The 15,337-nt window shown below is 33.3% G+C and overlaps 1 protein-coding gene across 5 annotated transcripts in view; it reads left to right on the plus strand.

Moving 5' to 3' along the window:
- Positions 1–15,337, plus strand: part of ITCH (itchy E3 ubiquitin protein ligase) — a 55,456-nt gene that overhangs the window by 26,522 nt on the left and 13,597 nt on the right. For 4 of the 5 annotated variants that reach the window (XM_070941674.1, XM_070941675.1, XM_070941671.1 and 1 more), the window contains 12 exons: positions 1,643–1,784; positions 3,423–3,547; positions 4,642–4,779; positions 6,817–6,859; positions 7,674–7,837; positions 8,665–8,890; positions 9,927–10,022; positions 10,694–10,868; positions 11,560–11,620; positions 12,450–12,534; positions 13,234–13,362; positions 14,889–14,961. In XM_070941674.1, the coding sequence (XP_070797775.1) occupies positions 1,643–1,784; positions 3,423–3,547; positions 4,642–4,779; positions 6,817–6,859; positions 7,674–7,837; positions 8,665–8,890; positions 9,927–10,022; positions 10,694–10,868; positions 11,560–11,620; positions 12,450–12,534; positions 13,234–13,362; positions 14,889–14,961 (1,457 nt within the window). The remainder of the gene's footprint in view (positions 1–1,642; positions 1,785–3,422; positions 3,548–4,641; positions 4,780–6,816; positions 6,860–7,673; positions 7,838–8,664; positions 8,891–9,926; positions 10,023–10,693; positions 10,869–11,559; positions 11,621–12,449; positions 12,535–13,233; positions 13,363–14,888; positions 14,962–15,337) is intronic. The other variant, XM_070941672.1, reaches the window with a different exon arrangement.

Raw genomic sequence — 15,337 nt, forward strand, 5'->3', positions numbered from 1 at the left:
TACAGCCCATTAAAATCTTGGAGTTTTTCCAATACATTTCAACATACATATATTTGATCTTCATTTCAACTATATTGATAAAGGGGATAGAATACAATGAATACCATGCACCATTTACATTTTATAATCCATTGTGTAATTTAAATAAACATAGATGAAAATTCTGCATGGAGGAAAAAGTAAGCACATTGCTATATTTATCGCTAGCTCAACTCAGGTGGACATGACAAAGATAAAATTTTGTGATGGTGGGCTTCTCAGGCCCTGATGCAGCAAAACAACCTCTAACTATAACATTTCCACCAACTTGTTTTATAGTTGGTATCAGGTTCTTCTAGTGAAATGCTGTCTTTGTTTTCATTTAGCATTTGTTCTAATACTGTGATCAAATAACTATCTTTGGTTCATCTCTCCAAAGCACATTTTTCTAGAAATTCTGGTTTTTGCCTAGGTGTTCAGGAACAACTTTTAGTCTTGCCCTGGTGTTTTTTTCTGGATACCAAACGTTTCCTCCTGGCATTTCTTCTAGGTAGATCTAATTGGTACAGGTTCCTTCTAATAATAGATTCATGCATTGTGACATCAGCAGTGATAAGAGCCACCTGTAGGTCATGTGATGCAATTCTGGGAATCTTAAAGACCTCTTTCAATATCTTACATTCTGCTGTTCTGCTGAACTTGCTTGGACAGACTAGCCTCGGTAGTGGTTTGAAATCTCCATGTCATGTCCACCTGAGTTGAGCTAGCGATAAATATAGCAATGTGCTTACTTTTTCCTCCATGCAGAATTTTCATCTATGTTTATTTAAATTACACAATGGATTATAAAATGTAAATGGTGCATGGTATTCATTGTATTCTATCCCCTTTATCAATATAGTTGAAATGAAGATCAAATATATGTATGTTGAAATGTATTGGAAAAACTCCAAGATTTTAATGGGCTGTATATTTTTCATATGACTATGCTTATTGATATCACTATATACTTTTGGCCTCACTCTCTCTACCCCAACTAACCTCACAGAGTTGTTGTGGGGACAATAAGAGGAGGAAGGTATGTTGAATATGTTCACTGCCTTGAGTTATTTGTAAAATTAATATGGGATACAAATATATACATACATATATACATACGTACTTTAAATTTGTTTACACTTACATTTAAGTTTCTAAGCACCTAAAAATAAGCATAGAACAATTTTTAAATGAAAATAATAGCCTTCAGAAACTCCATAAGAGCTACATATAAAATAAAAAAATGTTCTATACACAAGATAATTTTGACTAATAAGCAACCTATAAATGTCAGAAACTATACATATGTACGTGGGTGGAGTGAATATAAACATATATTAATATTAATTCTCATATTTAGCTTATTCAAATAAAATGCGCACTTCAGGAACTATAACATACTTTCCAGCCTCCATTCTAAATAAAGTGTTTATAATCTGTATTATTATGCTGCTATCTGTTTTAAATATTGGACATCTTTCCAATCTTTCAGTTTAGGTTTGATCTAGTTCTGCTGTAATAAATGCTTCATTTCTTGACTTAAACAAACTGAATAATATGAAACAATGTGATACCTATCTGCAGGTCATTTTTGACCATGTTGTTCTCTCTCTTGTTTTTCAAGTTATTTCGGCAAAGTTGAAAGAAAACAAAAATAAGTGGTTCGGACCCAGCCCATATGTGGAAGTCTGGGTTGATGGTCAGTCAAAGAAGACAGAAAAATGCAACAATACTAACAGTCCAAAATGGAAACAGCATCTTACAGTGTAAGTTTAGAAATATAATTTCATTCTAAGAAAAAATAGAAATACAATCAGATAATATTATGGGATGAATATTGATAATGGAAAAATGCAGTGCTTATAAAGAAAGAGTATAAATGTTCATGGGCATACAGAATTTTGTTTATTTAAATTTGTTGGATACATTGAAACACATTTTACCTAGTTTACATAACCTATCAAACATCTTAGGAATTCCTATTTTCATTAGTCTGAGAGGAAGAACATAATTACTTGTTGCCTAAAAATTCTATTGGTCCCCAATTAAATGGAGAAAAAGTCTCCATTTGCGCAGCCTTCTAAACCCAATAAATGCCTGAAGTTCTCAGGCTATGTGATGCCATGACTGTCTAAAATAATAAATGAATTTGTTGAAACCTCCTGACCCCAAAGAATAAAACAAATTACTTCATTGGGATTAAACGGGGAAAGAAGTACATACATCAGTATTTACTAAATGTTGATGTGTTTGTCAAAACAATGGCAACCATTACAACTTTATAAAAGAATACCGTTTAATTGGAAATGAAATTAGTTATTTTAAATGGGAACCTTGCTAACTTTTCTATAACTCCTGAAATCCAAGTTTCATGTTAAGGTAGTTACTTTCAATTGTCATTTCACATTTACTTTTGATTGATCTTTATTTTTTTCTAACCACAACTGTAGAAAAACATTGACTAACTCTTGCAAATGGAATCAGTATGTTCATAGCTTTCTCTTTAAATTCTTGGCACTTATTGTGCACACTAATCCAAAATTCCCCTGGGAGAGATACTGCCAGGGAGGGGTTTTTTTTTACAAGGAAGTGTCAGAAGAAACATCAATGAATTGTTTCCAGTAACAGCGTGCATATCAGTTATCAGTTTAGCATCCATTAAAATAATGGATAAAAATACTGAAAATCAATAAAATAAATATTTCTAGAGATACTTCTAAGATTTTGGATGTTCTACATGTATATTGTGCCAGCAAAAATGCCAAAACATTTCAAGAAAAGCCAAATCCAGGAATGATCAATACTGTAATAGTTTGTTGCATGATCTATAGGTATTGGACATTATAGTTTGTAGAAATTTATCTCCTTTCAGTTCAATTAAAGACCAAAATTGACAAAGTACATTTCAGTTTAAGCAAAGCAAATGTCAAAACCTTAAAAAGTTTTTTTGACATAATATTATTGGCTGCTAAGAAAAAGAAGCAGTCCACTGGAATGACTTCTAGAGTAAGGTAAACAGTTGTAGGAAGAAAAAACTCAAAATTACTTATTATATTGTTTTGAAATAACTAAAAAAGAGTCAGATTTGTATGTTGGATTATATCCCACACTGAATATTCCCACAGTTGTTTGATATTTTCTTTCAGAAAATGTTTGATTAGCAACTGGAAATACTAGTATAAATATGCCTAATGTATGTAAAATAACCTAAACATTAAAAAGAAAGTTAACATAGTAAAGTGACTAGCACTTTGATTACAGTTCATGTTTCACCTAAAAACTCCAGCCTTCAAAATTTTAAACTATTAGCAACTTTTTTCAAAATAGACCTCTCTGTGGTATTTTGATACATAATTTAAATGAAGGAAAGATAAGTATGTTTGATATTGCTTCTGCTTCTTTAGAATTGTCTCCCCTGTTAGCAAACTACATTTTCGTGTATGGAGTCACCAGACATTGAAGTCAGATATCTTACTTGGAACTGCCATTCTAGATATTCAGGAGAAACTAAAAGCAAATAATATGAAACGTAAGTATGTAGCAACAAATTACTGAAAATTATATACTTTTACATACATGGAGCCCTCTTTAAAAAAAAATAATAATAACAGCATAGCTATGTCTGATACAAGCATGCCGATAATTTCAAAATTAAAACAACTGAATTCGAAATAATCTGTTTGGAGGTAAAAACAATTCTTTCAAGTTCAAATTGGGTTATCTGTACATTCTGGAAATATTTTTGAACTTGAACCAATTATGTTCTGAGTTCTAAATTAGGGCCAATTCAAAAGGAGCAATTGTCTGAAGAACTTGTGAGCAATCTCAAGTCCTCTCCTTGCCTGGAGAGGAATTATGATGAGCCAGTCTATTTGTTGGCTCTTCATTCCATTGTGGTTATCAGCTTCACTTTTAGCAAAGCCATCTTCAGTTTGCCATTTCTTCCCTGGAAGGATGTTCCCAATTTTATAATGTTTGTATATATTTGAAACTGTTGGTCTAATGTCAATAGTGATGTCATTTCTTAGATTTTAAACAATGCCATTCTAAATCATTCTCGACACTTTGAAATGCACATTAATGTATGGTGATGTTTCTAAGGGATGTTGATATTTAAAATTATAGAGAAATAAATGAGTTGAAATAAGAAAATTATTTGCAAAGAACTCTGATTTTTTTTTTATCATATTAGTCGAGTGATTTGACTGGAAATCCTATTTTAAAATACAGCAGCAAAAACTTTTGCAGGAAGCTTTGCTGCTGAATTGCCCATTCAGTTAAAAATCTGCTGTAGCACATTTGAAAAACATTTGTGGTCCTCTTGGTGAATGTCAAAATATCTAAGCCTTTTTCAGTTGGTGCAATAATGAAACAAATGTAAGAGCTCATTTCATCAATGAGATTTATTTCTATAGACTATTGAAAAATGTGTGGTACAATAAGGGCTGATATAAAGATAAACGTGAAAAAATAGGAAAGGAGCATTGAATTACAGTTAACACTATCAGCAACCCTTTAAAATGCATATATGGGGGATTTAAATATTTTGTTAACAATTCTAACCCATTTGCTTAGCTTTAAGCAATTAAAACATTTAATAGACTATTTCTGTTTTTTATATAGTTGAGGAAGTGATTGTGAACATGGATCTTATTGGTGACAAAGAACCAGCTGATGGAATTGGAGAGTTGTCTGTCTGTCTAGATGGTATGCAGGTGGATCCCGAGCTTCTGACTAATGGTGATGCCTCAAGCATAAGAAGTGAGTAATATTTTCCTATAGAGTATGTATGCCACATAAACAAAGCCCTCAATACTCTGAGGTATTTCCTGTGAGAAAAGTCTGTTGAAACCATAGATACTCTACCCTTATGCTTTCAATATCTTGCCAGAACAATTCTATTTTTAAATAGCATAATTTTAAATAAACTATATTTTATTGCAATGAACATGATGACTTAAAGTCTTAGTTACCAGACAATCTTAACCCTGCTTGGGATACTAAGGTATTTTGGTTAGAGGCCCAGTCCTTTGGAATAGCCCCCCTCCCAAAAAATAATCTTGGACTTGCCTCTTCCTCTAACATCATTCCCAAAAGTAGGAAAGACAAAAACTGTTCCAGAGGCATTTGGAAGTTATTTGCCATCAATTATTTATTACTGCTGTGTTGTGGTTTCATGTTCCAGATTGGATCATGATGTCAAGATTTTAAAAGTTAGATTTTATCATTTTAAACTATTTAAATTTATCAGGTATGTTCTCATTGTATAATTGCTGACAATACTGTTGGTGTTTTAATTGTTGACTTTGGTTAAGTCCCTGACAGATTTGGAGGCATACAAATGTAATAAATAATATTCAGAATTAGTAATGTCTAGAGTAACCAGAAAACCAGCCAGTTTCTGGACAAACAACCATTATGAGTTGATAGGGTTCGGTTTCAGATTCTTACAAGCCTCCACTCTGCCAGGCTTTCAAGATTCTGCTGTTAACCTTTATAAACAATAAAATAGAGTTCCAGTATTCCATTCAGTTTCTATTTCTTGATGTGGCTGACCTCAGATGATTGACACTGAGATTCTAGTCTTAAATATAAATTATTGTGTTCAGCCATCTGTAGAGCAGGAAGCCATGGTGTCGCAAAGGATCAGCAGCATCCCCCTTTCTAACTTTTGATTTGTGACCACTGAAGTATGAAAAAAATGGCCCAGATACTTTGTATATGTGTTAAGCTCTTTTTTAATAGCAGAAGAGTAGTGACAGTAATTCAGTTTGTTAGTTAATTACTTCTAGATATTTTTCTCAAACTGCTGTATACTGCATACATCCATCAAATTTTGCTGGTATTGTAAAGCTCTGCCTGCTCTGTGGTCGGGAATCGGTCTTCATTGTTGTCAGCTCTTAGTGGATTTTATCTCACCAAAGTTTTCTTATCAGAATCAATTTATTTTCCTTTGAATTTTTTTTTCTACCTTAAGCCTTTGATAATATTTCTAATAAAAAAACTACTTTTTACTTTTACTGAGAGACTGTTTTTCTTCTTGTGGCCCTTTAGAAGTGTTGACCTATATCACCTTTTCAATTTGCATTAGAAACATCACATCATTATCAATTGATATTTATTTAATCTCATCAAGTTTTATTTTTATGTATGAAGCCCAAAATAGCTAATCAAAAAATCCAGGCAAATAAAAGTTGTCTTTTTTAATAGCAGAAGAGTATTTAATAGCAAAGAGATAACATGGACAGGTTTAAAATGTTTCAAAAATGTTGCTTCATCAAAAAAATACACTAACCATTGTTCCATTTTTCCCCCCATTTGAGAAATAACTTTCTAGACTCTGTTATCCATAGCCTTTAGTCTTCCTGCAAATGTCAGTTGTTTATTTTCAGGTATCATCAATATATATTTTAATCAAAAGCAAGCAATGGTATCTACAAACTTCCTGTCTTTTCTGATTTTAATTTATATAAAGTTATAGAACTCTCTTTCCCTCTTCTTAGCTTCCTAAAAAGCTTGCCTGATTTTGGGATTACGGTTAGGGTTCAGAACAACACTGAAGGAATAATGAGGGCTTAAGTGAAAGGAGTTATTGCTTAAAATTGCCAGCCTCCTCTGTTGCTCAGCTAAGAATGTTTCCTGGTTCTGGGTTCGTCTGTTTTGGTGGGACAACTATGGTCCCACTTTATCATATATTTAATGTCGATATTTAGGTGCATAAAATTGCCTGGTATAATTATATAATGTTTATATCTTTTTAATGTGATGAATGTAAATTTGTATTGCCTTATGTTTAAGGTCCTGACCAAAATGATGGCTCCAAAGCAAAAAATGAAACAAGGTAAGGTGGTTTCAGTTGTATCTTACCATGAGTTCTAGATGATTGCTGGCCTAGCTATAATTGATTCAGCATAAATACATTTAAAATTTGTATTTAAATATGTATTTAAAGTAAATAGAGTAATTCAGAAAGACTAAACAGAGAGCAGATAAATATAAACTGATTCAATGACACAGTTTAATATCTGGTGAATTGTATCTATGTTCTAATGCCATAAAATCCTTTCTCATCTTTCAGCAATTTGCTGTCAGAATTATTCATGTCACTCTGGCTATATGAAATCAAATACTACATACCATAATGATCTACACTGACTTCCTGCCTATTCGAGGATCCTATGCAGGCAGCTCATCCAAACATCTCCATGGTGTTGCCCCACCCAAGTGTTTTTGATCCCAGTCCATTATTTCTTTTAACATCCATTCTAGTATCTCAGACAAAATGAGATATATTTTCCAGACACTATCTTTTCCCTTTGATATCTCTTATGTCAAGAATTGAAACCTGCCCTTATTGAAATTTCACCTTTTTCATGAAGTTTTTACAACATACCTGCATATTTTTTACCTGTTTTGCTCTCCTTCCCCTTTTTCAAAGCAAAATGATAAGAGCTCTTATCTTCATTGTGGGGACAATGGGCATTGTCAAAAGGGAACGCTGGAGGTCAGCATATAACTCTGCAATAACTTCAGTGATCCTTTACCCTGTTATATAGCACAGTATGTAGTATTTGATTTGGAAATTTAACTCCCCCTTTTTATCTAGATGCCAACTACAAGTTTCAAGGATAAATTGTGTTTTCCTTTCTATTAAGGTGTGGCAGTGTTGACAGTTGTGAGACTGCTGTTTCCAGTGAAAGCAAGGGGGCTAATACCAGTGACTCTCCATTAATTGCAAATGGTGGCTTCAAGCCTTCTAGGCCTCCCAGGCCCTCTCGACCACCTCCACCCACCCCGCGTAGGCCTTCAGCTCCAGTTGGTATGTGAATATCAATATGAGATAAGGTTTCAAATTCTCTTGAGTTCAGAGTTTATTTTATTTATGACTGTTGTCAGGAGTTCGTTCCTGATCGGTTCAAGGTTGACTCAGCTTTCCATCCTTCTGAGGTTGGTAAAATGAAGACCCAGATTATTGGGGACAATATGCTGACATTTGTAAATCGCTCAGAGAAGCATCTAAAGCACTATGGAGCAGTATATAAATCTAAGTGCTATTGCTATTGTTTACCCTCTGCACTATTTAACTTTCTGACTTTCAGGAAAACATTATCAAACTATATAAAGAGAAGTTTACAATGCTAAGACATGGTTGATTAAAGTTTGGAAGATTTCACCATATTTATATAATAATTTTTACATACTGAAATAACTTTATTTATTTATTTATTTATTCACTTACATGAACCCTCCCCAAACCTGGCTTTGAAAATTTATGTATTTATATATTGCCCCCTGCAAATGTGAATATTTTCATTAAAGACTACCAAATTTTTGTGATCAAGAGAACGAGAACTTTTATCCCGAATTGTTCATCTTAATTTTCTGAAACTACAGTTTCTCTGAAATGGAATTGTTTAACTGGGAGCTACTTTTTCAAAACAATTGATCCCCAATTTTTAATGTCATGTTATAAATGAATTTTGATATTTAAGTATTTTCTAAAAGGCTTTTTTACAAGACCATTCTTAATCAAAAAAGTCTAATAATGCTACTATTATCATGTACCATGTAGAAACCTACAGGCTTTCTCTGATGTATCAAAGTAAAAGTAATCATTGCCTTCTTTCCAATCTATATTCTCTGCAGCATGTGTCAATGGCCCTTCTTCCACAGAATCAGAAGCAGCTAATAAAGAAACTGTGCCAACCGCAAGCACTTCAGCAGCAGAACCAAGTTCTGATGGAGGAACTGCAGGGACAGCTCTTCCTGCAACATCTCCTGTAGCTACACCACCCATATGCAGACAAGTTCAGCCAGCAACTCCCATTTCACAGCCCCATCCTACAGTTAGCCAAGGTCCTCTTCCACCTGGGCAAGTGTTCACTGTTGTTCAATTCTGTATTACAAGTAGTTTTGTAGCTTAGCATCTTTTCCTCTGAAAGACAGCACTTTCTTGCATCTTTTTCATGCCTGAAATCACCCAAAATATGATTTGTATACTCAGAAATATAATTCTGCCACCTATAAACCAGTTTTTAAAGTTCTTTATGAAATCTCATATGATGACACAAATATCAAAATTCCTATAGCAATGAATGTTGAATGCAGCACCAAAACAAGATAGCTGATATAAATCCAACTAAGCAGGTACACTGGTGGAAAAATATGGTTTTAATTAAAATGATATTGTTTCTAACATATCATTAGAAATTATTGGGAAATATGAACTAGTGTGGCTCTTTTCCCAGTGGTGCAACCCTACTAGGTCATCATAAAATTCTTGTTCTCAAGTTAATGTGATATAGTAAAGATAAAATTGTCTAGATCTAAATGGTCTGCTTCTTATTAGAAGGATTGTAGTCTAACACTTGAATATATGCTGCAAAAATATGAATAAAATAGAATTCATTGGAATGACAAGCAGGTTTTGTTCTGCTTCTCCCAAAACTTAAAATGTGATGGGAAATGGGTACTGTCAGAGCACTAGATCATAGAGATAGTGATTCAGATCCTAATTGCCAAATTAAGATGGGTGGTTGATCCAAAATTCTTAGCCTACAATAGTTTACAGAATTACTATGAGGTTAAAATGAGAAATTCCATGTTTGCCACTCTAAATATTTGAATTAAAAAACAGACAGTTCAAACGTGATAAGTATTTTTAATCCAGGAAATTCGTGAAATTGCAAATTGTTGAAGAATTTTGTTTATCAGGGATTGCACTATAGTAATAGCAGGTTTACAAATGTGAAATGAAAGTAAGCCTTTGGTTTGTATAATGTCTATATATGAAGAAAATGCACTTATTATATATTGCAGTTTTAGAGGGATTAAGAAGCCACTTTCAAATAAGCAACAAGATGAAGGTATTTGAATAAATTCACACGTGACAGTTTATTTTTTTCCAGGTGGGAACAAAGAGTGGATCAGCATGGCCGGGTGTATTATGTAGATCATGTAGAAAAAAGAACAACATGGGATAGGCCAGAGCCTCTTCCTCCAGGGTGAGCAATTCTCAATACATTAACTCATGGATTGTTTTTTGCTAGCTTGTTATTGCTTTGGGAGTTATATGTTTTAATAATTTTGAATGTTGTTGTTGTAGATCTAGAAATTTGGGACATTCCCAAGCAGTTGTAAAAGAACCTATAGGTATAAATTCAGCATTGTTAAGTTTGCTCTACTGCCCCTACGTTTTTTCTGGTTCAGTAGATAAGAAAGCAATCAAATCCCATTTTTCATATACTAACATATTTATTAAAAATATATGATACACTTGAATAATTTAAAAAGAAAAGCCTTATTTTTGCTATTAAAGACAAGGTAGACATGAATAAATAAAGTGTAGATGCTTTAATCAAAATGCTGGAATTGAGAAATAGAATGGCATAGGGATAGAATTAAAGATAATCTACCCTTTCCTCAATGTTTCAGTAAAATTGAGGAATTATTTTGCTTGGCCCATTTTATTTATTTGTGTGTAGATTTATATCCTGGCTTTCATTCAGGACCTCCAAGTGGCAAACATAAAGCTCCCTATTTTGTGTGTGTGTGTGTGTGTGTGTGTGTCTTTTATACTGCATGCATTCTCCATTCTCTTTCTGTTTTTATCTGATTGCTATGTACTTTGTGATCTCTGCTGCTTTCATTTAAATATATCGCCCTTGTTTTTTAGTTGGGAGCGCCGAGTAGATAACATGGGACGGATTTATTATGTTGACCATTTCACCAGAACAACGACTTGGCAACGACCAACTCTGGAATCTGTCCGTAATTATGAGCAATGGCAACTTCAGCGTAGCCAGCTTCAAGGAGCTATGCAGCAATTTAACCAGAGGTTCATATATGGGGTGAGAACACTGAAGAATGAGTTGCAAATCAAATCTAACAGATACATTAGCACAACACCGTCTAATGAAAATTAAGAATTGAGAGAACACTATATTAATTAATTTCTATTTAGAATCCATTAAGTTTCCAAAAACAAAGCAGTACAATAAAAATTTAAATGTAATTTGTTTGATGTATATAGAAATTACTGTTTTTCCTTCTTAGATACTTTTGGAAAATTACTTCTGCTTACAATATTATTTTGAATAATTCTTTACTTCAGAGGATTATGGCTTAGATATTTTAGACTAAGTTTTATGTCTTTCTTAGAACAGTACAAATAATGTTTAGTCCAGTATAGAGATTATGATCATAATTCATTCAAGAAAGACATTCACATTGGCAATATTTCATTGGATTTGCAGAATTTCACCTGAACTCAGTCTTATTTTGTAAAGTTACCCCTTGAGTTTTGCACTTCATGTATTGTATTAATTTTGTTTATAAAGACACCTAAAGATGACTTGGTGAGTTTCTTTTCTCCTGCTAGAAAATCTTAGCCAGTGTTGGGACCTTTTAACTCTTAATAAACATATAATCTAAACTTACTGTCTTGAAAGAGAAATCTTGCTTTAAAATGATAGATGCATAGCACAGATTTTACATCAGTTTAATTAATGGTTATTAAGATGTGCCTTCTTCTGATTATAGAATCAAGACTTCACACAGAATAAAGAATTTGATCCTCTTGGTCCCTTGCCACATGGATGGGGTAAGATATTTTTAAGTTCTAGTTTCTATTATCACTTATTTGGAATTTATTCTTACTCATTTCATTTAGTAATCACTGGGATATTTTTTTCTTATCTGACATTCATGACTCCAAAGTTTACATGCGGTAGCACTGAGATGCATAAGCCGTATAAAATATTGTTTTCATTTATGGAGTTAATGCATAATGTCAATTTATTTTTACTACTTTACATGCAGAACTGCATAATTGTTTAAAATCTGGAATCGGGATTTGACCTTTATTAAGAGATAAACAGTGAGCAGGATGTATCCTGCTGAAGGGGCATTACTCAAAAAAAAAATGAGGCCTATTTTTTTTCTGAAAGTAAATTTACTCTTTGTTGCTCTTGCACTTGCACCTTATAAAGATGATTTAAGTTTGTAGATCAATTTAAATACTTCATCTACATAACTATTATAGAAGACCATATTTTCAGGTAAGATTAAGATTAAAACCAAGTGATTTCAAAGCTGCCAAAATGGATGGTGTGAAAATAAATGCTTTCTCAGTGATAATTTCCATATTTGCAATTCCTTACATCCTCTGAAAGGTTCCATTTGAGCAAGTTCATCTGTTCATTATTTCCCAATGTTCATCTCCTATTACGCATCCTAAGCTTTTCCTTTGAGGCCCTTAACACTGTTTTTTAGGGGAGGGGCATCCAAATTGTTGTAGTGCATAATAGCAATAGCAATAAGTCTTACATAAATTGGGTGAGATATTTTCCATGACCAAACAGGCCCACATAAATATTACTTACATATGTCTTACATCAAAACTAACAACGTATTACTGTATTTTCTCTCAGAAAAGAGAACAGACAGCAACGGCAGAGTATATTTTGTCAATCATAATACTCGCATCACACAGTGGGAAGATCCCAGGAGTCAAGGGTAAGATCCAGCACTGTTCACCCATGTTCCAAAGTCTATGCACCTGTGCTCTAGTAATAACTCAAAAATGCATATGCACATTGAGTAGAGTTTTATGATATCACATTTGTCTCTTTGGACCCTCAGTGAAAATCTTACTAAGTTTAAATATTAACATTCGGTTAAGATGTAGTATAATTACATGTGACATACCGAATACTTGCAGCATCAGTGTTTGAAATATGAGCTCAAAGAATGGTGATTATTTCTCATGTCCATTTTGTTGAATATTTAAATGATTAAAAATGAAAAACAACATGAAAGTTAAGGTGTAACAAATGTCCACTACCTTATAAAATATTCAGATGTCATGGCATATTTTTAGTTTAAAAGACCTTTATAAGAAAGAACAGAATGGCAAAGACATACCAGCTGTAAGGAAAATAGTGTTATTTGTTCTCTTTGATAATCTAGTAGATAAGGAAACATTGACATCTGATCACTGAGCAGGAATAGCAGCATTTTTAATATTCTCTTACTAAATGTCTCTGGTTTTTTTCCTTCTAATGGCAGAATCCCTTTGAGTACCAGATAAATAGTAGTGGACAATTAAAGTTCTGCTCAAATAATTGCTAGTTTGGATTTAAGATGCAGATATGATTTGTATAGTCTATCAGTTTTGTAACATGCAGTTCATAACTTTTGTATCTGTTTTTATAGTCAATTAAATGAAAAACCTTTACCAGAGGGCTGGGAAATGAGATTCACTGTGGATGGAATTCCATATTTTGTGGATCACAACAGAAGAACAACAACATATATCGATCCTCGTACTGGAAAGTCTGCTTTGTATGTTTTTTTCCTCCTAAAATATCAATAGTGTTTAGGTAGCCTGTAAAAAGGGACAGGGTTTTACCCAACACTGGTTGGGTCATCTTTCATATTAACTAAATTACATTGCTACTTTCTGATAAAATATTATTTGATAACACTGGTTAATATACCAGTCTGAATATTGAACTTTTTCTCTTCTATATACCCTTTATTCTCAAGGCAGGTCGGGTTTATTTTTGCTTTCAGGCAGTTTCTAAACAAAACAAGATAATGCATAAAGGGAATTATTTTTCAGTATTTAATGTGAACACTGTTTAATGTAATGTAAATGCTACACTGCTAAGTCCATTTGAAACTGAAAGTGGGGTGACACTGAACATTAGAGATATCAGCAAATAGATTTTTCTGTCCTTTCACTTTATAATTTGGAATTGTTCGCTTTGTTTTCAGTAAAATTAGAATGAAAAGAAAATTTACCTTTCTTCATCACTTTCTTTCCCTCCACTTTTTCCAATCTTTCCATTTAATTTGCACTAGCTGGGTTGTATGTTAGGAATTAGAGAAAAGGAATGGATGAAGTAGACCAGGGTTTCTCAGTCTTGGCAACTTGTAGATGTGTGGGCTTCAACTCCCAGAATTCTGAGTGATGAAATCCATCCACTGAAATAGACTATCCTTCTCTTTGTTCTGGTTCTGATGCCAGGATGAAAGTCCATCTTTTCTGGGATAAACTGCAATTCCAAGGATCATCAGCAGTTTTTTTTAAGGTACTATCAGGGAGGAAACCAGATGCCCCTTGACTTCTTTTACAGTTGGGGCAGTAATAAGTCACTCCAAGGTGGACTAAAAAAATCCTTCTATTTCTAAAAAGAAAGTTTATATTTAACACAAGATAGGAAATTGCTGTTTTAAGTAATGATTTTTATGGAGAAATACTTTATTGTGAGGAGGGATTTTTATTTTATTTATTATTTATTATTATTTATTTATTTATTATTTATTTATCAATCACTCAGTCAAATTTATTTGGTGCCTATCTTGCCGTTCAGACTACTCTGAGCAGCTTACATTCAGATAAAACAAACATTCAAAGATTATAAATATATAAATGGATTAAAATTACAAAAATTAAAACAAGCTAAAAAGGGTTTAAGGGGCAGAGATGAGGTGCCTTCTCTGTTAGCGTACCAACCACCTCTAGCCAGCTTCTCTTTCAGGAAAGAGGTTTTAAGGCTTTTTCTGAAGTCTAAAAGAGAAGCAGCAGACCTTATTTCCTGAGGCAAGATGTTCCAAAGGATAGGAGCCGTAGCAGAAAAGGCTCTTCTGGATCCCACCAAGCCAAAATTCCTTTCCTTGGCTGATGGGATCCGCAGTAGGCCGTTTCTGCCAGCACCAGTGGGGTGAGCCAATTCCATTGGGGAAAGATGGTATGCATTCTGATAGCATATTTTTCTGTTCAATATTATTCAGTTATTTAGGTAAAATCCTTAACTGAAAATACGTTTGTGCTTAATCAGTGTCACCTTGATTTTTGCTTCCAGAGACAACGGACCTCAAATAGCCTATGTTCGTGATTTCAAAGCAAAGGTCCAATATTTCCGATTTTGGTGTCAGGTGAGAGATACCTTCCTTTAGAAATGTAATCATGAAACTCTTGCTATCATCTGCAAAACATTTAACCTTGCCTGAAATCATGCAATTTGTTATGCCATATTGTGATTTGTGTAGGTTAGCATTGGCAGTATCGTTGTTTATAAGGCATGGTTTAGTATTAGTATTAGTATTCAAAATCATGATAAATCAAATCAGAGCTTATAATTGCCTCTATATGTTCAGAGTAAGAAATATTTATATAATGCTTTCTGATATTATACATCAGGTCCTGCAACTAGGTTTCTATGTCCTGGATTTTCTGAGGCTGATGTGTATTAAACAGCTCCAGAAACATAAGGGTTGAAGAGGAAAAAAGAACAATTGGGTTCCTCTCACT

The sequence above is a fragment of the Pituophis catenifer genome, unplaced genomic scaffold (genome assembly GCF_029215685.1).
Source record: "Pituophis catenifer annectens isolate HBS135680 unplaced genomic scaffold, rPitCat1.0.hap2 SCAF_3, whole genome shotgun sequence".
In the NCBI taxonomy this organism is placed as follows: domain Eukaryota; kingdom Metazoa; phylum Chordata; class Lepidosauria; order Squamata; family Colubridae; genus Pituophis; species Pituophis catenifer.